Genomic DNA, 26260 nt, shown 5'->3' with positions numbered 1-26260 from the left:
GGGTCCTCTTTCTGGTTTCCGGGCGCAATGAAGATCCTGTACTGGATATTCGCGTGCATGCTCAGCGTCGCCGCCGCCGGTGGCACCACCGCGAGCGGCGGTCACGTGACAACGACGACACAGAGCCCCGGTTCGGGCGAGAACCCGGACGAGCGCGAGGGCGCGCCCGAGGACGCGCGCGACGGCTTCAACGACGGCAAGGTCCGCACCACCTACTTCACGTTCCAGGGAAAGGTCAAGAAGTACGTGTATCTGGACAAGCTGCCCGGCGACTCGGACGAGACCGTTCTGGTCCTGACCAACCAGAACGAGGTCTTTGTGAGCCACAACCAGGGCCAAGTCTGGGAAGAGGTGGCGCCCGACGAGGAGTTCCTGGACATCTACGTCGACCCGCACCGCTCCGCCAACGTTTATCTGCTGGCCGTCAACGACAAGATAGTTTACTCTTTGGACAGAGCAGACAACTGGAAATCGTTCCGGACGCCGAGCAAGGCCGTCGCGGGCATTGCGACGCTGTACTTCCACCCGTCCGACCCGAAACGGCTCATTTTCATGGGCCAGGAGGGCTGCAACGACCCGTACTCCAAGGCGTGCCGGCTGGCGGCGTACCACACGTACGCGTCGGGCAAGCGGTGGCTGAGGATCCAGGAGAACGTGCGGCGGTGCGAGTTTGCCGGCGGCGAGTGGATCCTGTGCGAGAAGGACGCCAACGAGGCCACGGAGTACCGCTCGAGCCTCGTGGCGTCGGCCGACCTGTTCAAGAGTCGATCGACGCTGCTCGACCGACTCGTCGGCGTCGGCCGCACCGGCGAGTATTGGGTCGCCGCAACAGAGACCGCCCACGACGCGCTGCAGCCGCACGTCTCGCTCGACGGCGTCTCGTGGGCTTCAGCTCGGTTCCCGCCAAACCTCCAGCTCAACAAGCACCAGGCCTACACCGTCCTCTCGGGCAACTCCAGGGCGGTCTTCATGCACGTGACCACAAACCCCGTGACCGGCACAGAGTACGGCACGATCCTCAAGTCCAACAGCAACGGCACGGAGTACGTGGCGATTCTGGACGGCGCGAACCGCGACGAGGGCGGGTACGTGGACTTCGAGCAGATCACGGGGCTCGAGGGCCTCATTGTGGCGAACGTGGTTGCCAACGCGGGCGACGCCCGAAAGGGAGCCAAGAAGCGCGTCAGGTCGGTGATCACGCACAACGACGGCGCGCAGTGGTCGCTGCTGCAGCCGCCCGTGGTCGACTCCGAAAACCAGCCGCTGTGCAGCGGCCAGAGTCTCGAGCAGTGCTCGTTGCACCTGCACGGGTTCACGGAGCGTGCCGACTACCGCGACACGTTTGCGTCGGCCAGCGCCGTCGGCATGATGATCGGCGTGGGCAACGTGGGCCCGCAGCTCGGCAGCTACTACGACGGGCACACGTTTCTGACCAAAGACGGCGGAGTCACGTGGAAAGAGGTGAGAAAGGGTGTTTATTTATGGGAGTACGGCGACCAGGGCTCGGTGATAGTTCTGGTGAACGGCAAGGACAACACCAACGTGCTGAGCTACTCTGTGGACGAGGGCGACACCTGGGTCGATTTCCAGTTCACCAAGGAGCAGGTCACCGTCGAGGACATCTCGACCGTGCCGGGCGACAACTCGCTGGTGTTCATGCTGTTCACGAGGGTTCCGCTGGCCAGGGGCGACAAGACCAGGGTGTTCCGGATCGACTTCAGCCAGCTGCTGGCGAGAAAGTGCTCTGCGGACGATTTCGAGACCTGGACGCCCAAACACCCGTTCCAGGCGGACAACTGTCTGTTTGGCCACGAGGTGGAGTACACGCGGAAAGTGCCCGGCAGGCTGTGCCAGATCGGCGGCCGCGCCATGACAGAGCCGAAAATCGTCCGCAATTGCAAGTGCACGCGCCAGGACTACGAGTGCGACTTCAACTACTACCTCACCCCCGACGGGCTCTGCCGTCTCGTGCCCGGCTACAGCCCGCCGAGCCACGAGGACATCTGTTTTGCCGACAACGCGCCCGTCGAGTACTACCCGGCCACGGGCTACCGCAAGATCCCGCTCTCGACGTGCGAGGGCGGCGCCGAGTTCGACAAGAGCGAGTCGCCGGTGCCGTGCAAGGGCCGCGAGGACGAGTTCAACAGGCTGCATCCGCGGCTCGGGCTCTTTGCGGCGCTGCTGCTGTGGGCCGTGGCCGCCGTGGTGGCCGGCTACAGCATGCGGTTCGCGTACAAGTGGTACACCTCGCGCCACGGCGAGATCCGGCTCGACGACGACGGCGGGTTCACGTTTGTGGACGTCAACGAGAGCGTGTGGGCGCAGTGGCGGCGGTTTGTGGTGGAGTCGGCGATCGGTTCATTGATGGCTGTTTCTAGACTGCTCAAGAGACGCACGCGACACCAGCCCCTGGCTCCGGAGCCCGTGCCCGAGCCGTCCGACGACGAGGACTTCACGGAGTAGCCTTTGCCCGTTTCGGGGCCGGCTCGTCGTCCAGGTCCAGCTCCTCGCTGCTCGAGACCACCTCCTCGTCGTCCGCGCCGTCTCCAAGGCCCGGAGCAGCCTCTGTATAATATTTGGTAGCATGAGGAAACAGGTCTTCCGCAATCAGCAATGCGAGGTCCTCGCCGTGTCTGTACTCCTTGCCGGGCTTCTTCCCCGTCCAGGCGAAGAAGGCGAAAAAGGACTTCATCCCAGCACGGTACTTCTTCTTGTCGGCGGGCGTCATTTCTCCCTTGGCCCTGATCAGGTGCGGGTTGACGCTGGCGAGCTCTGCTGGCCATTTGATGTCCACGGCCTCCGAAACCAGCTTCTCCTCGCCCGTCTCGACGTCGTGGATTTTCTCAAACCGTTTCGTGACCGTCTGCGTCTCGATCTTGCCCTCGGGAGCCTCGAATCCAAACGTGATGCTAAATTTCATAGGGTCGTCGTCTAGAAGGTACTCGACATAGATCTCCTTGATAAACTCCAGATACTTCATGTCGTCCGTCTGGACGTACTCCTGGAAGTCCTCGTGCTCTGCCAGAACAATGTACCAGAAGCTGGGGATGTGGACAAACAGGTCTCGTCTTTTTTCGTAGACAGGCTTGGTCTTGGTGAAGCGGAACCTCTCGACCTCCTTCTCGACCTCGTCCATCTCCAGCTCGCAGTCGGCCAATTGGCCCAGCACTTTATCCAGCGATCTGGGTTAGAGCATGCGATTGCCGTACTTACTGTTCGGACATGAAAAATATATACAAAATTATGAAATATTAAATTTTAATTAGGAGCCAAACATTAAATCTCATTATCTAAAATATACTCTGCCAGAATTTCCTCCTTCGACGGCCGCCTCACCGGCCACACGGCCCCGCCGCCAACACCCACGTCCACCAGACACCCGTAGCACAGCGACACGTCGCTCTGGGCCTGTTTGTTCGCGCTCTCGGACATCTGCTCAAGCCACGTCTTGGGGTCGCGATAAATGGCTTCGTGGCACAATATACACTGCTGCGCCGCGCCCTGCGGCGAGTCCAGCTTCGTGCCGATCTTGACCACCGTCGAGATGACTTCCGGGTACTCGCTCTCGACCGTCTCGAAGTACTCGCGCACCAGCTCGTTGACCGTCTTGTTTTTCGCAGACTTGTGCTTCACGGACGCTTCCGTTGCAACCATTTCTTGCAGCCCGCAAAATCGCACGTACGCTTTGATTTCCGACGCCAGGACGTCTCGCAGCGGGCGTATCACGTGCAACGCGCCTCCCACGTAGTCCATGTTTCCGTCTGTGAGACGGTGTGCCGTCTCCGAGCCGCGGCCCTTGACGGTGAGAGCCAGGGTTTCCTCTGCCAGTCGGCTCATGGAGTGGCCAAAAATCACCACCGAGCAGCTCTGCGCCACTGCACTGCGGAAAACCACTTCCTGGACAGCCTGCTGCCAGAAATCCTGCCGCGACGACCGGCTCTCGAACTGGAGCAACAGCTCCTGCAAACTTAGAGACTCGCTATTTTCTGTCCGGCGCACAGCGTACTCCTCTGTAACCGCCACTTTGGCTAGGTCGCGCACAAACACCGCCGGATCCACCGTCACAAACTCCACTTCCACTTTTTCCAGTACGTGCGAGTACTTCCTCCGAAGAAGCTCCATCCGGGCAGTGTCCTCACCCACGTGAAGCACCACTAAAACGTAGCCCTGGACAGCTCTTTCATTCTGGCACTGCTCTTCCAGATGCGAAATGACCATGTCAAACAGCGCCAGCGACGAACTGCCGTAGGAAAGCGGCAGAAGAACTCTGGGCCGCTCTGCTCTGGAGTTGCCAAACTTGACCTTGAACTTCTCGTCCTGCATCTGTTTCCGCTGCTTCGTACACAGAAACTTCTTGAAACACGCCGCGCAGAAATGGTCTTTGCGCGAAACAACCAGACATGGCTCTTTCTTGCACCGGTTGCAAACGTCGTCCAAAGAACACTCCATGATAAAGGTCTGAAAATTTATTTATTATCGGCTGTGCAGAAAAAATAATAAATTAAATACATTTTTCGCAATGCCGAACGAGAACCTCGACAACAAAACCCTGCGGCGGCTGGAAACACAGACAGACGACAAACCGAGCTTTGTGGAAAAAGTCGACAACGAGATTAAAGTCAAGTTCTACCCCGACTCGCCGACGCAGCGCGTGCACAAGGACGCTTTTCTCACCAAAACCGCGTCCAAATTCTACGACCCGTGCGCCAAGTCGTCGCAGATGGCAATCCGGTGCATGGAGAACCACGACGAGGACTACAAAGAGGTGTGCGGCGAGTATTTCCGCGCCTTCAGAGAGTGCAAGAAAGAATGGATGAAAGAGCGCAGAAAAGACGGAGGCATATGGTAACCCTGAAATTTCCTGTATATATCACGAGTAGCTAAACGAGTACAATGAACCAAACAGATTGAGCCGGTTGGCGTAGTTCGGGCTGAATTTCAGCACCTTGGTGTGGTCGTGCGAGAAGTTGACGTTTTCGTTCAGGTACTGGATCAAAGTGTCCTTCATCTGGGCCTCCTCCTCCTCGTGCTGCTTGTTTTTGCGCTTGCCGAACGGGGCCCCCATCGACGGCAAGATGTTCGGCGAAACAACAACAGGCAGTGGCGTCGACACGTCGTACGGAATGGGCTTGCTCTCTGGCTTGAACATGTACAGGTTCGGGTTGGTGATCAAGTTCAGAAGCAGCAGCTTCTGCACACGCTGCCGCTCGCACTGCTTGTTGGTTTGCAGGTACTCGTGGAACTCGCGGTACTGTTTGGAGCTCTCTTCGCGAGCACGCCCGCCGTCGTCGTCGTTGAAGAGCCGGTAGATCCTCAAAAACGTCTGGTAGTCCTCGAACAGCTCGCCGTCGTTTTCCTCAGAGCTCCAGTTGTTGCGGTCCAAGTTCCCGGGTATCATGAACAGCTCGCCCGTGAGTCGGTTGATCGACACGTATAAATGCAGTTTCAGCTTGCTGCTGTTGTTCTTGTAGAGTTTGCGCGCGAGAACATGGCCTCTTCGGTGGTTCTGCTGCTCTCTATTAATGTTGCGCTCGAATAGCAGGTTCTCGATGCGCCGCGACCGTCCGCTCGACAGCTCCACGTCGTACAGCTCCTCGATGTCCAGGTCGTCTTCGTTCTCCTCGTCGTCCTCGTCGTCCAATGCGTCCTCGTCGTCGTCCAGGTTCTCGACGATGAAACTGCGCTCTAGCTCGTCGTCGCTGAAGTCCGAGTCTGTCGAGTACCCTTCGCCGCCACTCGTCTGCTGCCGGAAATGGAACGGCGGCGGCAGGTCCGAGTCGTGGCGCCATTGCTGCCGCGAGACCAGGTAGTCCAGCAGCCGGATGCGGCGCGCGCGGTTCTCGTCTCGTTGTCGTAAATTCTCCATGAAATGCTGATGTCCTGTGCCAAATATGAATCCTCTAGTGTGCTCGCTGTTGTAGTACTGCGGCCGGCCGACGTGTGTGAGCGGGACCGAGATTGCGGAGGCGGCCGTGGCCTGCGACTCCGGCGACGAGTTCCCGACGCCGGCGTACGTTGTCAGCGGCTTGAGCCGCCTCCGCCGCTTGTACCGCATGTCGTTTCTGATCTTGAGGTCTGTGCCGGGCGAGCGCGAGTCGCGCAGCAGGTCCTCGATGTCCACCTCCAGCTTCATGAGGATGAAATTCTCCATGATCAGGTCCTGGCAGTGTGGACACACGAGCAGGTTTTCCGGGTTGTTCATTGTCTTTCGTCTGCCTCCGGGCGGCGTCGGCGGGGCCGGCGTGTTGACAAACTCGTTGAACGGCGGCAGGTCAAACCATTTGGCCAGACACTTGTAGGTGCAGCCCTTGTTGCCACACATGCTGGTGATCTTGTGGAATATCGAGCTGTTCGGGAACTTTGTGTCTTTCGGTTTTGGCAGCCCCGTGGTGCGCGACCCGTTGCTCTTCAAATACCCAAACTTGTCCAAGTAGAACGGTTTCCAGTTCGGGTCGTCGTCGTTCATGCGTTTGTGTCGGCCAATATACTTGCGGAAATCCTTGTCGAAACAGAGCGTGTTCCGCAGCAGGTTGCTGAACACAGAGCCCTCGATGCCCATCTTGGAGCCGTCGCCGCTGCGCAGGTCGTTGTCTATAAAATCGACAATCTTGCCCACAAACTCGATGCTTGCGTGGCCCGTCTGGATCGTTCCCTTGACCTTGAGCTCGTCCTGGAAAAGCTCTGTGAAACGCAGCTCCGAGCAGATGTCGTCGTCGTTGCGCAGGATGTACGTCATGCCCGGCTGCACAAAGCTGCTGCGCTGCACGCCGGCCGGCCTGGGATGCGCTCCAATCTGCGAAAACGTGCGCTTCCCGACAGCAGGCTTGGGAGCAGCGATCTCGGCCATTTTGTCGGCCATGTTCTTGTTCATGAACCCCATGAGCCCCAGTCCGCGGATACAGTCCGAAAGCTCGCCGCTCACGCAGTGCTCCGGGTGGTTTCTGAAAAACGTGCTCGACGCCGCGTTGAACGGATCCTTGGTCAGCACTCTGGGGATTATGCTGAGATCGTTGTCGTTCGACCATCTGATGTGGTCGTGCTGGTCCTCTGGCCCGGGTCCGTGGCTGCCGGCCCGGTCCTGTCGTGGAGACGCCATGGCCGCGCGGGCTCTGCGGTTGCCGGTCAGGGGAATGCGAACTCTGAATGAATTGAACTGATGGCTCAGCTGTTCCAAATCCTCGCCACTCGGAGGACTGTCGCTACTGGAATTCTCTCTTTGTTGCAATCCTTCACTAGAAGGCATACTAAAGGAGGCACTCTCCTTGCGGTCTGATCGGTGTGTATGAAACTCGCTTAGACAGTACTCCTTTTTTCTTGCCCTTGTTAAATATGTTATTCCTGATCGCCCGGACATAAATGACAGATAGGGCGTCGACGCAAACCACGTCGGCGACGCAGACGAGACGGTCGGCACATGCCAGGGCATGCCGCATACTGGCCCTGTCCAGTCCGGGGCTGCGCTACCGTGCTGGAGACGGTGCCGTGGTAGCCATGTCGACGCGTCGATGTGCAACCACCAGGGCCGGGTAAATGTGGGCGCTAGATATTGGATTCTCTCTGGCTTTTTTTTTTTCGTTGCAAAAATATATACATTTCTTCTCTGCTGCTATTGCAGTGTTTGGTTGTGCCGGTCCGAGTGCGCTATAGACGGCCGTTTTTGGCGGGACGCGTGTCCCGGTGTTCACGGCGCGTTCTGGCCCATTTGCCGCGAAAACCGGCTTCCGGTGGGCTTCAAGACACGGTAAGTATGATATCCACGAGGTCGCGGAGCTGGTGATGACTGTAGCGTGCAGGTTTACGCAAACGCGCGTTTTTCACGGCGCACCGGCTTTTGTGCCGGCTGTGAAGGGCTGAACATGGCTCAAACTTGGCCTGGAAGGAGAAAAATCGGCTTTTTGAGTTTGCGGAGCAACACGACGGTCTCCAGCTGAACAGAGTGTCTCACTTTCGTCCTTTGTGCATCGACACAGACCGCGCAAGGCCCAATTCTCTGAGCTCCCAATTGGGGCTTTATTTTGCCGTTTTTTCCTCCACTGTCTTTGGAGAACTGCTCTCATCTCATATGTGGCTCTTTCTCTGCAGTCCCTGCAAGTTTTGACTGCTCCATCTGGGCGCAGGACAGCGCCAGGACCCGTTGTGGCCCCCAAAATGCTGGTGTTCCTGCTCTTTGTACCCGAAATATACCAAAACACAGCCACTGCCTGCTCTTTGGCCGTCCTGCGCGCCGAAAGCCCCAGGTTTCGGCCCCTGGAGTGCGTAAAACACCTGTAGCACCCTGCGACGTGCGATCTGATTACCCTCCCTGTTGTTTTGCGGAATGAGAAGTAAATTTTTTTTCCACTAAGGCCAGGTTACTGCTGACTTTTACACCGGTTGCAAACTAATACTTCGGCTCGCACAAGTCTGCGCAAACGCAACAGGTCGCTAGCAGGGCTGTACATACACAAGGTTTGCAAAAAGAACGCCGATTTTGTCGCTATTAAATACGTTTTTACCAAACCGTTGGGAATCGCTTTGACAGGTAAACATTCGCTGCAAACAGGGATCTGCGCCGCTCAAACACACACACAACACGAGATGTCCGCTGATATACGGTCGGAGATAGAAAGCAACCCGGAACTGTACGGGCTGCGGCGGTCTGGACGGGCCAGATCCAAGCCGTTGGGCGTGGCAGAGTTTTCAGACGAGGACGACGAGGAGTACGCTGCAAAGAAGAAGACGCGCCAGAAACGCGCGTATTCGGACGACGAGGCCGCTGTGGACGACGAGATGCTGGACTCGGACGACTCGGAGTACCGCGGCAAGAAAAAGAGAGGCCGGCCCAGGAAGAAGAAGCAGTCTGCGTACAAGTCGTCGGAGCAGTTTCCAGGGTTCACGGAGCTGCGGCTGTCGAACAGAAGCAACCGGGCGGTGAACTATGCCATTGACGCCGACGACGACGAGTTTCTGGAGTCTGAGGACGAGGACGGCGAGGCCTATGGAGAGTACTATTCTGCGGAGCCGGAAGAGGTGGTTCCTGAGGAGGGAATCGACCAGGTTCTGGACCACCGTGTGATTGGCGAGGAGTCGGACGTGTCGGACGACGACGACGCGAAGTTCGAGGAGCACAAAAAGCGCGTCCAGGACGTGCTGGCCAACGGAGACCCCAAAACCGACTTTGAGTACATGATCAAGTGGACCAACACGTCGCACCTGCACAACACGTGGGAGACGTACGACGCGATCAAGAGCAGGCACCTCAAGGGCACGAAGAAGGTCGACAACTACATCAACCTGTACATTATCAACGACCGAGAGATCCGCAAAGACCCGTTTGTCACGAGAGAGGATATCGAGCAGATGGAGCTGGAAAACGAGACGAGACGCGAGAACCTGAAGGAGTACAAGAAGGTGGAGCGGATCGTCGACAGCGAGCGGGTCACGCTCGAAACAGGCGAGTCGGACCTGCGGTATCTGGTGAAATGGAAGCGGCTGAACTACGACGAGTGCACGTGGGAGTCGGGCAGCGAGATCGCGCCGCTGGCGCCGCAGGAGGTGACCAAGTTCCAGAACAGACAGAACTCCAAGATCCTGCCCGGGCTCTCTGCGTCGTACGGCTCCAACAGGCCGCGGTTCGAGAAACTGACGTCGCAGCCGCTGTTCATCAAGAACGGCGAGCTGCGCGACTTCCAGCTGACGGGACTCAACTGGATGGCGTTTCTGTGGTCGCGCAACGAGAACGGCATTCTTGCCGACGAGATGGGGCTCGGAAAGACCGTCCAGACGGTGGCTTTCCTGTCGTGGCTGATCTACGCCAGACGGCAGAACGGCCCGCATCTGGTGGTGGTGCCGCTGTCGACGGTGCCCGCGTGGCAGGAGACCTTCGACAAATGGGCCCCGGACGTCAACGTGATCTACTACATGGGCAACACCAAGTCCAGAAAGGCGATCCGCGACTACGAGTTCTACGTTGGCGGCAACCGCAAGAAGGTCAAGTTCAACGTTCTTCTGACGACGTACGAGTACATTCTGAAGGACCGTGCCGAGCTGGGCAGCTTCAAGTGGCAGTATCTGGCTGTCGACGAGGCACACCGGCTGAAAAACGCAGAGAGCTCGCTCTACGAGAGCCTGAGCGAGTTCAGGGTGGCCAACCGGCTGCTCATCACGGGAACGCCGCTGCAGAACAACCTCAAGGAGCTCGCGGCGCTGTGCAACTTCCTGATGCCGGGCAAGTTCCAGATCGACCAGGAGATCGACTTCGACACGCCCAACGCCGAGGCCGAGGGCTACATCAAGGCGCTGCAGGTGGAGATCAAGCCGTTCATCCTGCGCAGACTGAAGAAAGACGTCGAGACGTCGCTCCCCGGCAAGACCGAGCGGATCCTCCGAGTCGAGCTCTCCGATATCCAGACCGAGTACTACAAGAACATCCTCACCAAGAACTACGGCGCCCTGAACCAGGGTCCGCGCGGGTCGCAGATCTCGCTGCTCAACATCATGGCCGAGCTGAAAAAGGCCTCGAACCACCCGTACCTGTTTGACGGCGTCGAGGAGCACGTTCTGGCCAAAGTCGGCTCGCACTCCAGAGAAAACATCCTCAAAGGCCTGATCATGTCTTCTGGAAAAATGGTGCTGCTGGACCAGCTGCTCAACAAGCTCCACAGAGACGGCCACCGCGTGCTCATTTTCTCCCAGATGGTGCGCATCCTCGACATCATCGGCGACTATCTGCAGCTCAAGGGCCACGCGTTCCAGCGCCTCGACGGCACCATCAGCTCGCACAAGCGACGACTCGCGATCGACCATTTCAACGCCGAAGGGTCCAAGGACTTTGTGTTTCTGCTGTCCACCAGAGCGGGCGGCCTGGGCATCAATCTCATGACCGCCGACACGGTGATCATCTTCGACTCCGACTGGAACCCGCAGGCCGACCTGCAGGCCATGGCCAGAGCGCACCGGATCGGCCAGAAAAACCACGTGATGGTGTACAGGTTTGTTTCGAAAGACACGGTCGAGGAGCAGGTGCTGGAGCGGGCGCGGCGCAAGATGATCCTGGAGTACGCGATCATCTCTCTGGGCATCACGGACAACAACAAGTCGAAGACGAAGGCGGAGCCGACGTCGGGCGAGCTGAGCGAGATCCTCAAGTTTGGAGCCAGTAACATGTTCAAGTCGAACGACAACCAGAAGAAGCTCGAGAATCTGGACCTGGAGGACGTTTTGAACCACGCCGAGGACCACGTGACCACGCCAGACCTGGGCGAGTCGAACTTGGGCGGCGAGGAGTTTCTGAGGCAGTTCGAGGTGACGGACTACAAGGCCGACGTGGACTGGGACGACATTATTCCCGAAGACGAGCTGAAGAAAATCAAGGAGGAGGAAGAGAAGCGCAAGGAGGAGGCGTTCCTCCAGGAGCAGATCGAGATGGCTTCGAGACGGCGTCTGGCGGCGGTGAAAAAGCCCGAGTACGACGAGCAGGACGACGACGAGGGCCCGTCGCGGCGCCAGAAAAAGCTCGACATGAACAACCTGACCGAGTCGCAGATCAGAAACGTGTACAAGGCGATTTTGAGATACGGCGACATCAGCGGGCGGCTGGAGGAGCTTGTGGCCGACGGAACGCTGCCGAACAAGAACACCAGGATACTGGACCAGTGTCAGCGGGAAATCATGGAGACCAGCTCGCGGCTGGTGACAGAGTACGAGGCGAAGCGTGCCGAGGAGCTGAAGGAGCTGGAGGCCAAGGCGACGGAGGAAAAGGAGCAGCTGGCAAAGCTGCCTCCACGAGCGGACGGCCAGCCTCATCCGACGCCGGCGATGCAGCTGTTCAGCGCGAGAAAGCGCGACAAAAAGGCGATTTTGTTCGACTACAAGGGTGTCAAGAATATGAACGCCGAGGTGGTACTCAACAGGCCGCAGGAGCTGAAACTTCTCCAGAGCGTGATACCGGCGGATGACCCGATGAAGTTCAAGCTAGCCAAGGAGCCAAAGCCCGTGAACGGCTGGTCGTGCAAGTGGACGGCCAAGCAGGACACCATGTTGTTGATTGGCGTGTACAAGTTTGGCTACGGTGCGTGGACGCAGATTAGAGACGACCCGATATTAGGGTTGCAGAATATGATGTTTCTGGAGACGCCGCCGGCTGGCGCATCAAAGGAGGAAAAGGAGAAGATGAGCAAGCGGATCCCGGCGTCCATCCATTTGGTGCGCCGCACAGACTACCTGCTAGGATTTTTGAAAGAGATGCAGAGCAGTTCGGGCTCTCACGCGGAGTCAAAGGAGCCAAAGAAAAATAGCCGGCCCAAGAAGACCGCCAAGAAGTCGAGCACGCCGGACGTGGAATCCAAGAGCGGCACTCCAAAGCCCGCTGGGTCTGGCGCCTCGTCTCCAACGTCGTCGCAGCCTACACTGTACCAAGTGATGAAGAATAATAAAAGCTCGTCCCCGGAAGCACAGAAACAAAAAAAGCCGGCCTCCAGCGGGGCCAAGAACGAGCACGACCTGCTGAGGCCTGTGGAAAAGGACCTAAAAATCTGGGAGAGCAAGGGAAAGGGGCTGGACAAGGCGGAATGGGGGTCGAAGCTGAAAAGCTCGCTGATCAGCATCGGCAACCAGATCGAGAAGGTGTCGAAAAACGACGCCAAGCTGAACGGTAAATTGTGGGCTGTTGCACAAAAATCGTGGCCGAACGCGGGCGTGAGCTCAGAGCTGATTAAGAAGATGTACTTGAAGAAAGTGGGTCAACATAAATAGCCGAGAATACACTAGATGATTTATTAGCATGGCCCAAAAAATAGTCGCGTCCACCGACCACGGTCACTATTTCCCTTTTCAGTCATGGCGTTGAGAACAAAAAAAAAATTTTTCAGCAAAAAATACAATACTAGTAGAAATAAAAGTAGGTTTTTTTGGATCTTGTTCTTTCTAAACTACCAGTCTTTTGACCTTTAAACAAATAAATTATACATCCATCGCCAAGTTTGCTTTGACAAAAGTAAAACTAGGAGTATAATTTACGCTTTCCATCAAAAAAGTACAAAAAAAGTCAAAAAAAAACTTAAAAAACTCAAAATATCAAACCATCTTTTGAACCCTTTCACCAGCGTTCAAAGTTTGTCTGATTTATAACAGTTCGCATCATGTCATCGGCAGAAATCAACCAAATCACTGAACAGGCCGAAAAGCTGTCTGTTGCCGACCCAGCAGCTGCTGAAACCCCAGCCACCACCGCCGAGGAATCATCAACCGCTGAATCAACTCAGAACTCGGAGACCCTCGCTTCCCTCTACGTGGGAGAGTTGGACCCATCCGTCACCGAGTCCGACTTGTTCGAGGTCTTCTCGCCTATCGGACAGGTCTCCACCATCAGAGTCTGCAGAGATGCCGTCTCCAAGCAATCCCTCGGTTACGCTTATGTCAACTTCCAGAGCCACGCCGACGGTGAGAAGGCTTTGGAGGAGCTGAACTACACCCCAATCAAGGGCAAGGCCTGCAGAATCATGTGGTCCCAAAGAGATCCTTCTCTCAGAAGAAACGGTTCGGGAAACATCTTCATCAAGAACCTGCACCCTGCCATCGACAACAAGACCTTGCACGACACCTTCTCTGCCTTTGGTAAGATCTTGTCTTGTAAGATCGCCACCGACGAGAACGGAAACTCCAAGGGTTTTGGGTTCGTCCACTACGAGGAGTCGGAGTCTGCCAAGGCTGCCATTGAGAACGTCAACGGTATGCTTTTGAACGACCACGAAGTGTACGTCGGTCCTCATCTTGCCAAGAAGGACAGACAGTCGAAGATGCGCGAGCTAATCGCCAACTTCACCAACGTCTACGTCAAGAACATCAACCTGAACTGGGACGAGGACAAGCTGAGGGAGACTTTCAGCCCATTCGGTACCATCAGCTCGATTTTCCTGAGCAAGGACGAGTCTGGAAAGTCCAGAGGTTTCGGTTTCGTCAACTTCGAGAAGCACGAGGATGCTGTCAAGGCTGTTGAGGAGCTGAACAACAAGGAATATGACGGCCAAAAACTCTACGTTGGAAGAGCGCAGAAGAAGAGCGAGAGAATGGAGTCTCTGAAGCACCAGTACGAGGCTGCCAGACAGGAGCAACTGAACAAATACCAGGGCTACAACCTGTTTGTCAAGAACCTGGACGACTCCATTGACGACGCCAAACTGGAGGAGGAGTTCAAGCCATACGGTACCATCACTTCTGCCAAGGTGATGCTTGACGATGCCGGCAAGTCCAAGGGTTTCGGATTTGTCTGCTACAGCTCTCCAGAAGAGGCTACCAAGGCCATCACCGAGATGCACCAGAGAATGGTGGCCGGAAAGCCACTGTATGTTGCTCTTGCCCAGAGAAAGGAGGTGAGAAGATCCCAGCTTTCCCAGCAGATCCAGGCCAGAAACCAGATGAGAATGCAACAGGCTGCTGCCCAGGGCGGCATGGGTCAATTTGTTGCACCTATGTTCTACGGCCAGAACCCAGGCTTCCTTCCGCCGGGAGCCAGGGGCGCTCCGTTTGCTGCTCCAGGCCAGCAGATGATGATGCAACAGGGCATGCCAAGACCTGGCCAGGGTGTTCCAGTGAGTCCAGGTCAGTTCAGAGTGGGCCCTAACGGACAGCCTGTGCCAATGTACATGCAACCAGTCTTCAACGAGTACCCACAGAACGGCAGACTGCCTCAACAAAGATACTATCAAGGCGGAAGACCAGGCCAGCAGCCTCCTCAAGTGGGACCAAGAGGCAAGCGCGAGGACGGTGCTGCTCCATCGTTGGCCCAGGTTCTTCCCCAGTTCCCTCCCGAGCAGCAGAAGAGAATGCTTGGTGAGGAGCTCTACCCACTTATCGTCGCCACTGGTAAGGCTCAGGACCCAGAGGCTGCTGGTAAGATCACCGGTATGATGTTGGAGATGGACAACCAACAAATCCTGGCTCTGTTGGAGGACAGAGACTTGTTCAACAGCCAATTCGAGGAGGCGCTGTCTGCCTACGAGGAGTACAAGAACAAGGAAGCCAGTGCCTGAATTTGGCCGATGCAGGCGCTCTTTGCATTTGCTAGCAGAATGAATGTGTACCACGGTTTGTACTGCTTGAGTGTCCGTTTATTTAGTTCTATTGGTTTTGTTCCGCTTTATAGACTACAATGTAGTTACTATGGAAGTATTGAGTCTCGGAATATTAAAGTCTGCTTAGAATATTGAAGTCTGTTTCTGCGTCGCCCGCCAGCCAGACGGCCTGGTTCGTCACGTCTCTCCACAGCTGTATGTCTTCAGAGCCTGCCACCATGTCTGAGAGGTCCGGCACGTCGCTGAGCGGCGCCATCGACGGCAGCAGGGACGGCGAGAAGAACTGGCTCTGGCTCGGAGGTTCCGACACCATTGGCGATAGCGTGTCTCGAAACAGATGGTTTCGCAGACCCGTTTCGCTCAGGTGGAGACCCGAGTCCGGCCGGCTGAGCACGGGCGCCCTGCTGGACGGGTCGTGGTCGAAGTCGGGCGTTGGTGCGTCGACGTTGTCTGTGTGTTTTCTGACAAGCTCTGCGTTGCGGCCGTTGAAGTCCAGTAGCGTCATCAGTTTGAGGATCTGGTCGCGTCTGAGCGCGGCCGGGTGGTTGCCAAGGTTGCGCATCTTGGTGAACATGACGAGCGCGTGGTCCAGGTGCTCGAGCGTGGCGTCGTGCACGCCGAACGTGGCGTTGAACAGCACCAGCGTCGCCGTGGACGTGAACAGGTACTCTCTGTCCATGTAGCCAAACAGCGCGAGCATGTTCTCCGGGACGAGCGCCCAGAGCGAGCGGATGGTGTTGATGGAGGCCTGGAACGAGGCGTTGAGCAGAGTGAGCACGGTGGACGAGTACTTGGTGAGGTCGAGGAAGACGCCGTTTTTCGGGTTCTGCGCGCGCAAGTTCACCAGCACAAAGTGGAACAGCAGCGGCCGCACCGCCAGGTTGAGGCCCTGGAAGTACTCGGTCATCATGTTGACGACGAGCCGGCTGACGTTGATCTCCGGCTGCTGGAAGTCGCAGTTTACGTAATCGGGCAGTTTTTTCTTCCAGTTGAACAGGCTCACCACGAGCTCGTGCACGATGGGCAGGATGTTGCTGGACGGCTGGCGCGTGTACAGTCTGCGCAGGATGTTTGCGTTGATCTGGGTGATTTTCACGCAGTTGCGGATAAACTCTGCCTCGGGGAAGATGTAGTGTTCGCAGCCCGGCGGCGGACTCGACATGTCGAAATCGTCGGGCAGCTCTGTGGAGATGTCGTCGTCGGTGAGCGAGAGCGGCAGGCCTGCCTTGGACGCGAGCATGCGCTCGAAAATGTACACGGTCCACCAGAGCCGGCGTCTGTGCTCGAGCTCGTACCGGTTGATGGAGTCTTTTCCGACGTCGACGTGGAAGCCGAGGATCAGCGACGCGCGCAGCGCGATTCCAAAGTAGAAGTACGACGATATCGTGCAGTCGGCGACCTGCAGATAGAACGCGTACAGCAGCAGCACCTCGATGCCGCCCTTTTTCGCGCAGTTGTCGATGGCTCCGCTGGAGAAAAGCGCGGTGAAAAGCTCGCTTGCCTGCAGGAAAAAGCCCGACCCTGGCAGCCGCGGCGACTTGGCCAGCTTCTGTTTCTTGCGCTTGTCGCTGAGCTTGTATCCGTTGAGGTCGTTCACGGTCCCCAGATATATTTCCCCGACCGCGAAAATCAGCAGCACTTTGCAGAACCAGATGGTTTCCAGCACAGACTCGTCTCTGCCGTCTCCGCCGAAGTCCGGCTTGGGCCCGCTCCCGTCGTCGTTGTAGATCCGCCGCAGGTTCTCCTTCACGAGGCCCTCGTTGAAGAAGTAGAAACACCCGTCGTTGTACGAAATAAACGTGTCCACCAGCAGCATCGCGTAGCTGTAGCTGGGTAGCGCAAAGTTCACGTTCGTGCCCGACCGCGACGGGGTCTGTCCCAGCATGATTCTGTACGCGTTGCCCTCGCGCTCCAGCACGGTGTCGCCCCCCGTGCCCAGCTCCGGCGCGTCCAGCGACTGCGAGCCGCGGCTCTTCATCAGCGGGGCCATCAGCCGGTTGATCTCCAGCCCGAAAAGAGTCATGGACGAATTGCCGATGTAGAAGCCCTCGCCCGTGCGCGAATGCACCATGCTGCCGTACTTGTCCAGAAACGGCGGGATCACCTCGCTGCCCCTGTGCTCTGTCTTGTTTTCGTGGTTCAGCAGCTGGTTGATATTCATGTTGGTCGAGCTCGTGACCGGCTGCTTGAACAACGACTCTGGCTCTGTGCTTTTCTGCTTCGCCACGGGATCCGCAGTGCCCGCCTTTGTGGCGCTGCGCAGAACAGCGTTCTCGATCTTGAGCCGCGAGATCTCGTCGTGTAGCTTGCTTAGGTACTTCATCGATATCACAACCTTGGCCTCCCCCTCAGTGTACTCGCACGCGGAATTCGCCGCCGCACACCGCTTGCACGGCGGGCCCTCGCCGTCGCACTTGATGTGCCGCTTGCGACACCGCTCGCACGCGATGTTCGACCGCTTGGGCCGGCCCGTCGAGTCGTCTGCGGCCATAAATATGGAGATTGGGTAAATTTTTTATTATCTACACAGCCCTTAGATTCTACTGCAGAGCCGTCTGCTCGAGCTTCTGGGCCGTCTCGGCCACCTTCTCGTCGCTCTTCTCGTCGCTCTTGGCTCCAGGGTACTTGGAGCCCCTGTCCTTCACCTTCTTCGTTTTTTTCTTCTCCTGGACTGGAGCAGGATAGCCCTTCTGCTGGGCCTCCTGGAACTCTGACGACTCGCTGAAGTCCTTGATGATCGGGGCCAGCAGCTCGTTGATGGCGTCGGCAACACCCGCCTTGAGGTCGACGGGACTCAGCTGCTCGTCCTTGAATGCCTGCTTGAGCTCCTCAAACGTGTTGTAGGTGATATCTCCGCCATATTTTTCTGGTCTCTGGACGTGGAACCTGAATTTATCTTTGCCGTTTTTGAGCTCGTAAATCGGACCAAGCACGTACTCCACAAACGACAGCAGGCCGTTCTGCTCGACGTTGCCCGGCGCACAGAACGCGGCGCCGATCTTCTTCTTGACCACCTTCGGCTCGTCCAGAACGTCGATCTTCGAGTTGGGGTCCGACGCAGACATCTTGCCGCCCTGTCCAAGACCAGGCACCATAGGGTTCATCAAATGCGCTCTTTTCTTGTAGCCCAGCGACGTCAGGTTCTCCTCAGCCAGCGTGAAGATCTTTCTCTGGTCCACTCCGCCGAACTGGGCGTCGCAGCCCAAATGCTCCTCGTCCAACGCCTGCATCAACGGGTAGATCAGACCAGAGAGCAGCGGATTCTCGACCTGTTTGACGACCTCGGCGCCGGCTCTCTTGGCGTCGTGCGTCGTCACAAAGTTCGACAGCTTGAACAGGTCCATCGTGTACTCCGGCTTCAGCTGGTACTCCGAGCCGGTCACAAAACGCAGTTTTTCAATTGGCACATTAATGGATTTCAGGATGCTCTTCACCACATACTCGTAGTACTTGGCTCTGTAGCTGACCACCTCCAAAGGAGCCTTCATGTTGTCCAGGAAGGCGTGCAGGTCGGCCAGCAGCACGGTGACCTCGCAGCCGGCCTTGAGGAAATGGGCCAGCTTGGTCATAGGAACAAAGTAGCCACAGTGAGGTTTTCCTGTGGGAGCGGTTCCCCAGTAGACTTTCAGCGGCCGCTTCTCCTCTTCCAGGACCTGCTTGATGATCTGCGAATTGAGCACCTCCTGGAGGTTTTTAGTTATCCACTCAAACTGTTCTTGGGGATCGGTCACAACTTCGGACATGACTAAATGCTTGAAATTTTCGACAACTAATTTGGAATTAATTATATATCGACTCTCGCGAATTTTGGTCATGCGTCGATCGACCGCTTTAGAACAAACTCGTCTACAAACCACTTGTGGAACCGAGTGTCGTGCACCAGCTCGGGGTGGAACGACGTGCCGAGGACGTGGCCTTGTCGAACAGCAACAATCAGTGTCTTGCCGTTTTTTTCCACCTCCGAAAGGACCTCCACGGGGTGATTATTTGTCTGGTGCACTTCTGCCACCACAGAGCTTTCAGCGCCCAAGCGACGTTCTCCGCTCAGAATCTGAGACACAACCGGCGCTCTGATAAACACACATTCGAACGATTTGACCCCTGATCCCTTAAAGCTTAGATCTTGAGTGAACGAGTCGACCTGGCGTCCAAACGAGTTGCGCTCAATAGAGACGTCCAGGCCGCCGAGAACCCTGAATTTGTGTTTCCCCAGATTTGTCTTGGTGTTGGTGACCTCATTTGCTATTAAAATCAAGCCAGCACAGGTTCCCCACACACCGATCTTACCTGATTGGATTAGCCGAGCTAGAGGCTCAAACAGCCCGCTGTGTTGCAGCAGCAGCGACATGGTCGTGGACTCGCCGCCAACCAGGATTATGCCGCTCAGGCCGTCCAAATCCTCTGGCTGCTTGACTTTTCTTGCGGAAAACTCGTACTGGCCATATTCCAGAGCAGAATTTAGGTCCGCAAATAAAACATTCAGATGGTCCAAATGCTCCCTGAAAGAGCCCTGGACGGAGAGCACGCCGACAACTATGTGCGTCTTTGAGTCTGGTTGGGTCATTGGCGCACCTGGGCGGGGTTGTTGGTATTTATGGTGCTGCCCTCTCGCAAACCCGAATGCGGCAAATCGCGATATCGGAAACTCTCGAAATCCCCTCTCAAACTAAATATGCGCACTGCAGAGCACTGAATACACCAGACCTATAAAAGGGGGCCTGTTCCTCAGCTCCTCTCCACTCAACGAATGTGCCCTGCCAGTTTCCGAGAGAAGGCCGGCCTGGCCCAAATGCTGAAACACGGCGTCATCATGGACGTCACCAGCGTCAAGGAAGCCCTAATTGCAGAGGAGGCAGGAGCTGTAGCAGTGATGGCCCTCGAAAGAGTGCCTTCCGATATCAGGAAAGAGGGTGGTGTTGCCCGTATGTCTGACCCGCACATGATCAGGTCCATCATGGACGCTGTGTCGATCCCGGTCATGGCCAAGGTCAGAATTGGACACACGGTGGAGGCCGAGATGTTGGAATCTCTGGGCGTCGATTTCATTGACGAGTCGGAGGTTCTTACCGTCGCAGACAGACAGTACCACGTGAAAAAAGACGACTTCAGGGTGCCGTTCGTTTGCGGCGCAAAAGACCTCGGCGAGGCTCTCAGACGGATCGAAGAGGGAGCAGCCATGATCCGGACCAAAGGTGAGGCCGGAACAGGCGACGTCAGCGAGGCAGTCTGCCACCTTCGCAAGATCAGAAGCGAAGCAGACGAGCTGGTGGCCAACTGCGCTGTTCTGCTGGACGAGCCCAACAACGAGATAGCTCTTCAGCGCTTGAAAGCATATGCGGACAAGTTCAGAGTGAGTGAGATCACCGTTATGGAGCTGGTCAAAAGCTCGGGCCAGTTGCCCGTGGTGAATTTCGCCGCGGGCGGGATCGCCACGCCGGCCGACGCGGCTCTGTGCATGCGTCTGGGCTGCGACGGTGTTTTTGTTGGATCTGGAATTTTCAAGAGCTCCAACCCTGCCAAGCTGGCCAGGGCAATTGTCGAGGCGGTGCACTGCTACCTCGAGCCGGAAGAGATTCTGAAGGCGAGCTTTGATCTGGGCGAGCCGATGCGTGGCATCCAGGTAAGCGGGCTCAAGGATGAAGAAAAGCTGTCTGTGAGAGGCTGGTAGATCAAATTAATATTCTATGTATACTTTCTCAAGTTCTGGTCGAGCGATGCGGAGGCGTAGATGTTGCGTGGGGGAGCGCGGTCGGCAAGCAGGGAGCGCTCTATCGAGTTGTCACTCGGCTTCCGCGACGAGTAGGTGCTCGATTTGGAGACGTAGATGTCCTGTGTCTGGGACCCGAAGTCGGTCATGGTGGAATTACTGAGAGCCAGCTCTTGCGGGTACGGAATCTCAAGCTTCTCTGCCAGGGCCCGGTTCTGTTTGGTGTGCGAGACGTTGATCACGTCGTTGAACGGATCTTCAGGGAAGCTGGGGAGAGATTCGGACGAGTTGTTGGTGGACCTGAACGGATCTCTGGCGAAAACCGGTTTCTGCAGCGAGTCCTTGGAGAAATTGTCGTAGGTGTCTCTGGAGAGCAGGCACTCTTTGGTGAAAGATGCAGGCTTTTCTGCCGCGTCTGTCCTGTCCCTGTACTTGTGGTGGTGATTTTTTCTCAGCTCCTCCTCGTGCTTTTCGTACAGCTCAATCACGCTGTCGGCCACCAGACGGCGACAGTACTTTCTAAAAGTGGTTCTGTGTCTGGAGTGGATCTTGCTGACCACGAAGAACGAGCCGATAATCACGCAGATGTACTTGGCCGTGAAGATCACCCACACGATGAAGGAGAACGTCATGAACGACAGGAGCACGGCCTCGCGTTTGTTGGTCTGCGCGATGGCCACCACGACGTTGACGATCTCGCTGGACGTGAACGAGTTTGAGATCGAGTACGCCACCGTCGCGCCGTTCAGAACCTGTCTCGGGGTGTCTGCCAGAAGCCACAGATAAATGGAAAAATAGTAGGAGCGGTACGTGGTGAGAGAGAACCAGTCGAAGAACGACTTGGTGGTGGACCTCTCGTAAATGCAAAAACGTTCATAGGACTTCAAGGAGTTGATCTGGCGGGCCACGTCGTTCAGATGCGACCGCACAATGCTGTTGGTGCGATAGATGTGGATGCCGTACCACCAGTTGGCTATGAGCCACGTCATGGAGATGCCGATACACGTGGTGAATATTATCCGATACGCCAGCAGAGGCACGTAGCTGATGGCGTGGTAGCTGTCCCAGTCATTCAGAGCGTAGATCTGCACCAGAGTGTATATATCTGAGGCCAGGAACCCGAAACTCAGACAGATCTCGGTCAGCATGATCAGGTAGCTCACCAGAGTCCAGAAATTGAACACCCTGTAGTCGTGCTCCTCTGCCAGGTCTTCAAAGGTGATCTCCTCTGTCTTCACAGACCCGATCTTGAAAGAAGACATTTTAGGAACACGCTTTTCGCAGAAACCTTTCATTTACTCCTTTTTATAGCATTATCATTCTTGTTTGGGAATTGTCTCAAACGGTTTGCACCGCCAGTCTATTTATTATTTTTCGCGAACTAAAAATAAACCTAGAAAATATCGTCAAACACGCGGACTGCCTGGCTGTCGGCCAGCTCCACACATTTTGTAAGACACTTTTCCTGGTTCTCGCGGTCGCCTGTCAGCTCGTAGATGTGTGCCAGGTCGTAGTAGATGTCGCTGATCTGGAAATAGCTGTAGTTGGTCGTCAGCGACTCGAGATAGTTTTTGCATCTCGAAATCGCAGCCATGCGGTCCTCATCGCTAATAAACACCAAATTGTCGTTTGCGAAAAGAACGAGGTTCGAGAATCCTAGAATACCCTCCACATTGCCGTCCTCCTTCAGGTCGAGCGAAGTCTCCAGCTCCTGAAGGGCCCGCTTGTTATTTATCCCAATGTACAGCTGCCCCAGCCGAGCGTGTGTCAGATACGTCTCAGATAGCACAGAGACGGCCTCCGCCACGCTGCCCTCCGCGTCATCCACCATCTCCTGTTTTTCGAAGAGTTTGGACGTCCACAGCCAGATATCGTGCACCATTTTGGTCTCCTGCGAGCTCATATTGTTAGTCACGTGCACGGTAGCCGGTTTCTTGCTTCGACCCGACTTTATTTTGCGTAGGATGTTTTTCTTGCCGCTTTCAGACACTTTCTCGGAGACCTCCTCGACGGGCGCGGACTCACCCGAGCTGATCTCGGACCCAAACAGCTGGTGCACAACCTCAAAAAACATCGGCATGCATTCAACGGCCTCGAACGTGTCCTGGTCGGCTCCCACGAGCGCAATATAGGTCATGAACATTTGCAGAATGTCCCATTTGCGTGCGCTGTTGAGCTCGGCAGGGGGCATCTCGGCAAGCTGTGCTTTTAGGTTAAGTATCACCTCAGAGCTGATTTTCAGCGCTTTATCTAGGTTTTCCTCCGTGGTTGAATACACTAGAGTAATCATGTTGAGATACTGAATATTATCCGGGTCGTGCCTGATTGCAATCTTGAGGCTCCTGATGGCATCTTTCAGTCTGCCCATTTTGATCAGCGAGAAAGAGTAGTCGAAATACCAGCGGCCTATTTGCGTATCATTGGGCTGATGTGCCGGCAGACTCTGAACAAGCTCCACGGCGTGCTCGAAATATTTCAGTGTGTGGCTGAGTCGCGAGTCCAGTATTTCCTTGGTTACTGTGTGGATGTTGCACAGCTGCTGTGAGATTTTGCCGAGATTGTACCAGATTGACGCCAATTTGCGTGTCAGAAGCACTGTATATGGCCCCTCCCCTAACATCTCTATAAGGTCCTTTTCCACCATGTTTCGAAGATCGTTGTACCAGACGACCACCTGGTCGTACACGTTGCGCCGCAGCTTGGTTGAGACGAGGTATCCCAGCACACTGCTCGAGAGATCTATGGTTTCGAAGATGTCGACGTGGCCGCCGAAGTTCTGCACTTGCCGCTCGTGGTTGTAGCTAAGATACACCCTGTATGCTGGTACAAGCGTATCCATGTCGTTTTTCTGTATGGAGGCCAGACACCACAGCTTCATCAGGGGTATGTTCTGGTAAGATTTGTGCAGGCCCTGCTCGATAATGGTCTCCACAGGAAGGTCCAGGCGGTGGTGCTGGTAAACAAAGATGACGGTATCTATCAGCAGGTCAATTTCGTGATTCGATTCGGTGGCCTTGGGGAAATTCAGCTTGGACAACCGACTCAGGACGGTGTCTTCGAACGACGACTTGGCCTCGTTCGAGTCTCCCAGCACTCTGAAGGCGAGTAAGTGCTGGACCATGGCGCCAAACGTGGTCAGCGTGCTTTCTCCCGCGAGCTTTGCAAACTCCGCGTCGAATTCCTGTTTGGTGGTCACATTGGCAAACCTTTGGGCCGCCAGCCTGGCCAGAGTCTTGTGCAGACAATCCCATGCCACCAGGTTTGTGCTGCTTGGAAACCTGTCCACGTGATTGATCCAGACTCGGAAATACTCGTCCAGTTTTTCGGACACCAACATCTTCTGCAGAAATGCCATGACATGGATCTCTTCGACGGAGCTTTCTTTGAACAGCTGTATAAACCCTGCGCCGTCGTCGCTTAGGAGCAGCGACTCGGACATCTCGTCGCTCAGCTGGTCTACCGACGCCTGGTTCGACACTGCGCCGGCTATGCGCCGCGTCGCGTTGTACTGGTCTGTCTCAACCGTCATAAAATAATACTCAATGAAATAACAAAATACCCTATTTTGCACTTCCATACACCGATTTATTATTTTTTGCTGGGACAAAAAATAGCTTATTTGATGTATCACAAGTGATGTGTCAGAGCGTCGCAGTATAAGACAGAAAGCTTTGGACACCACAGACATAAACAATTGGTAGTATGCCGGATATCAACGACTTCAACATGAAAACACGCGGCGGACGGCTTACAAGCGACGAGAGTAACTTCCTATCTTCAGGCAGAGACTTCTCGATGTTCTCGCGTCTCCCGTCCTCTGCTCCGTCGTTCACCTACAGCAATCTGCCCAGCTTCCGCAACGCCAGCAGCCTCTACGAACCGCGCCAGCTTTCGGGCAACTCCAACACGGGCAGTCTTCCCTTTGTTCCTCGGGAGTCCATGTTGAACGACAACTTTGCCCCGTCGTCGCGCGTCTCGTCGTTCCCTCAGCGTCCAGCACATGAGAGCAGAACCATCAACCCACAAAAGCTGGCTAACCCGGTCAAGCGCGACCACAGTGTGCCGGAAACTGACATGATCGATTTTTTGAAGTGTCTGTTCATAATATTGTACGAGCTCGGCAAGAAGACCGCTCTTTGGGTCGTCTTCTTTCTCAGCATTGGCGGAAAGCACCTGATGAGGCTGATAGAGAAAATTCCCACGCCCGAACCCGCCAAAAAGGTGGAAACCACGCCGATCAAACGCGAGCTGGACGGAATAGCTGAACTATTCAACAAGCTGGTGCCTGCTAGCGTTTCCACCCCGTTGGAGGGGTCTGAGGCCAAGGAAATCGACAATAGCATAGTTGTTAGCAGGAAAAGCAAGATCGGCCAGCTGGCCAGCAAGCTGAACGAGTCCAAGGACGAATCTCCGGCCAGCGACTACGGGACGTTCTTCTACAAGCCAAGGAACGTGCGACCAAATCTGAACATCGAGGCCATGTTTCTCAAGTCGAACTTCGGCCGGCCAGAGACTTACAAAGAGCAGAAGCCGTACGATCCAGATTCCGAGCTAAAGAACAGGGCGTCTCAACTAACCAGCTCCATCAAAAAAATGTTCCCGCTTGAGGAGGACCGGAAGCGTGACAGAAGAGCGTCTCGTTTCAGAGACCTTGAATGGCTGAAAAAGGACAACGTCGACTACGTGGAGAACCTCGAGTCCACGGAGCTCTTCAAGGAGTACCAGAAGATCATGCAAGAGCGCACCAAGATGCAGGAACTCATCAAGCTCACCAAAATCAGAGACTACGCCAAAGTGAGGCCCTTGAGCTCAGACCAGCTGGCAGTGGTGGAGAAGTTCTGGAAAAGCAGCAACCCTCAGCTCCTGGTGTCCAGCGCGTTCAACATCGACATATACACCAGAGACCTGAAGACGCTGTGCGACCGGAAGTGGCTCAATGATAACGTGATTGATTTCTATATGGGGCTGATCAACGAGCGCGCAAAAAGCCATCCCACGACGTTGCCGCAGATCCACATTTTCTCGACCCATTTCTACTCGAATTTATCCACTAGAGGATACAACTCGGTGCGGAGATGGACTAAGCGTGCCAAAGTGGACGTCACGAAGCTGGACTACATTTTTGTGCCGATCAACCTGAACCAGTCGCACTGGGCGCTGGGCGTCATTAATAACAAGGAGAAAGCGTTTCAGTACTACGACTCGCTCTACGGAAACGGCGACGACATACTGTACAACTTGGAGGACTATATGGTGAACGAGACGAAGAAGCTGTATGGAGACTCGATGAACGGCGTCGACTATTCGCTGTACGACCATTTCGATTCCATGAAAACGCCCAAGCAGGAGAACGGCTTCGACTGTGGGGTGTTCATGTGCACGGTTGTCGATTACGTCTCCCGGGAGCGGCCGCTGCTGTTTTCGCAGTCGGACATGAAGAACCTGCGAAGACGAATGGCGTATGAGATATGTATGAAAAAGCTGATCGACCACTAGAGAGGCC

The 26260-nt window shown here is 55.8% G+C and overlaps 15 protein-coding genes across 15 annotated transcripts; 6 read left to right on the top strand and 9 right to left on the bottom strand.

The window, feature by feature from the left end:
- Positions 1-27: 27 nt before the first annotated feature.
- On the top strand, positions 28-2463 carry KL928_002057 (uncharacterized protein; the record flags this gene model as incomplete). The annotated part of the gene is made up of 1 exon (XM_043202491.1): positions 28-2463. The coding sequence occupies one exon, from the start codon at positions 28-30 to the stop codon at positions 2461-2463; it is 2436 nt and encodes an 811-aa protein (XP_043060262.1).
- A 144-nt stretch (positions 2464-2607) lies between these two features.
- Positions 2608-3136, bottom strand: KL928_002056 (uncharacterized protein; the record flags this gene model as incomplete). Its single annotated transcript, XM_043202490.1, has 2 exons — positions 2608-2633; positions 2701-3136. The coding sequence occupies 2 exons, from the start codon at positions 3134-3136 to the stop codon at positions 2608-2610; spliced, it is 462 nt and encodes a 153-aa protein (XP_043060261.1).
- A 140-nt stretch (positions 3137-3276) lies between these two features.
- Positions 3277-4449, bottom strand: KL928_002055 (uncharacterized protein; the record flags this gene model as incomplete). The annotated part of the gene is made up of 1 exon (XM_043202489.1): positions 3277-4449. One exon carries the CDS (start codon positions 4447-4449, stop codon positions 3277-3279), a length of 1173 nt encoding a protein of 390 aa, XP_043060260.1.
- Positions 4450-4519: 70 nt separating this feature from the next.
- KL928_002054 (uncharacterized protein) lies at positions 4520-4849 on the top strand (the record flags this gene model as incomplete). The annotated part of the gene is made up of 1 exon (XM_043202488.1): positions 4520-4849. The coding sequence occupies one exon, from the start codon at positions 4520-4522 to the stop codon at positions 4847-4849; it is 330 nt and encodes a 109-aa protein (XP_043060259.1).
- A 21-nt stretch (positions 4850-4870) lies between these two features.
- Positions 4871-7426, bottom strand: KL928_002053 (uncharacterized protein; the record flags this gene model as incomplete). Its single annotated transcript, XM_043202487.1, has 1 exon — positions 4871-7426. One exon carries the CDS (start codon positions 7424-7426, stop codon positions 4871-4873), a length of 2556 nt encoding a protein of 851 aa, XP_043060258.1.
- Positions 7427-7814: 388 nt separating this feature from the next.
- KL928_002052 (uncharacterized protein) lies at positions 7815-8441 on the bottom strand (the record flags this gene model as incomplete). Its single annotated transcript, XM_043202486.1, has 2 exons — positions 7815-8217; positions 8371-8441. 2 exons carry the CDS (start codon positions 8439-8441, stop codon positions 7815-7817), a joined length of 474 nt encoding a protein of 157 aa, XP_043060257.1.
- Positions 8442-8577: 136 nt separating this feature from the next.
- Positions 8578-12732, top strand: KL928_002051 (uncharacterized protein; the record flags this gene model as incomplete). Its single annotated transcript, XM_043202485.1, has 1 exon — positions 8578-12732. The coding sequence occupies one exon, from the start codon at positions 8578-8580 to the stop codon at positions 12730-12732; it is 4155 nt and encodes a 1384-aa protein (XP_043060256.1).
- A 386-nt stretch (positions 12733-13118) lies between these two features.
- On the top strand, positions 13119-15008 carry KL928_002050 (uncharacterized protein; the record flags this gene model as incomplete). The annotated part of the gene is made up of 1 exon (XM_043202484.1): positions 13119-15008. One exon carries the CDS (start codon positions 13119-13121, stop codon positions 15006-15008), a length of 1890 nt encoding a protein of 629 aa, XP_043060255.1.
- A 154-nt stretch (positions 15009-15162) lies between these two features.
- Positions 15163-17541, bottom strand: KL928_002049 (uncharacterized protein; the record flags this gene model as incomplete). The annotated part of the gene is made up of 1 exon (XM_043202482.1): positions 15163-17541. The coding sequence occupies one exon, from the start codon at positions 17539-17541 to the stop codon at positions 15163-15165; it is 2379 nt and encodes a 792-aa protein (XP_043060254.1).
- A 49-nt stretch (positions 17542-17590) lies between these two features.
- Positions 17591-18793, bottom strand: KL928_002048 (uncharacterized protein; the record flags this gene model as incomplete). The annotated part of the gene is made up of 1 exon (XM_043202481.1): positions 17591-18793. One exon carries the CDS (start codon positions 18791-18793, stop codon positions 17591-17593), a length of 1203 nt encoding a protein of 400 aa, XP_043060253.1.
- A 68-nt stretch (positions 18794-18861) lies between these two features.
- On the bottom strand, positions 18862-19614 carry KL928_002047 (uncharacterized protein; the record flags this gene model as incomplete). Its single annotated transcript, XM_043202480.1, has 1 exon — positions 18862-19614. The coding sequence occupies one exon, from the start codon at positions 19612-19614 to the stop codon at positions 18862-18864; it is 753 nt and encodes a 250-aa protein (XP_043060252.1).
- A 183-nt stretch (positions 19615-19797) lies between these two features.
- KL928_002046 (uncharacterized protein) lies at positions 19798-20718 on the top strand (the record flags this gene model as incomplete). The annotated part of the gene is made up of 1 exon (XM_043202479.1): positions 19798-20718. The coding sequence occupies one exon, from the start codon at positions 19798-19800 to the stop codon at positions 20716-20718; it is 921 nt and encodes a 306-aa protein (XP_043060251.1).
- A 14-nt stretch (positions 20719-20732) lies between these two features.
- Positions 20733-22052, bottom strand: KL928_002045 (uncharacterized protein; the record flags this gene model as incomplete). The annotated part of the gene is made up of 1 exon (XM_043202478.1): positions 20733-22052. One exon carries the CDS (start codon positions 22050-22052, stop codon positions 20733-20735), a length of 1320 nt encoding a protein of 439 aa, XP_043060250.1.
- A 98-nt stretch (positions 22053-22150) lies between these two features.
- On the bottom strand, positions 22151-24286 carry KL928_002044 (uncharacterized protein; the record flags this gene model as incomplete). Its single annotated transcript, XM_043202477.1, has 1 exon — positions 22151-24286. The coding sequence occupies one exon, from the start codon at positions 24284-24286 to the stop codon at positions 22151-22153; it is 2136 nt and encodes a 711-aa protein (XP_043060249.1).
- Positions 24287-24459: 173 nt separating this feature from the next.
- On the top strand, positions 24460-26253 carry KL928_002043 (uncharacterized protein; the record flags this gene model as incomplete). Its single annotated transcript, XM_043202476.1, has 1 exon — positions 24460-26253. The coding sequence occupies one exon, from the start codon at positions 24460-24462 to the stop codon at positions 26251-26253; it is 1794 nt and encodes a 597-aa protein (XP_043060248.1).
- Positions 26254-26260: the final 7 nt, after the last annotated feature.

This window comes from Ogataea angusta (genome assembly GCF_019207475.1).
Source record: "Ogataea angusta isolate 61-244 chromosome Unknown 61-244_NODE_4_length_877678_cov_91.023368, whole genome shotgun sequence".
NCBI classification, from domain to species: Eukaryota; Fungi; Ascomycota; class Pichiomycetes; order Pichiales; family Pichiaceae; genus Ogataea; species Ogataea angusta.
Note: the sequence above shows the minus strand (reverse complement) of the source record. Positions and strands in the feature narration are given on the sequence as shown.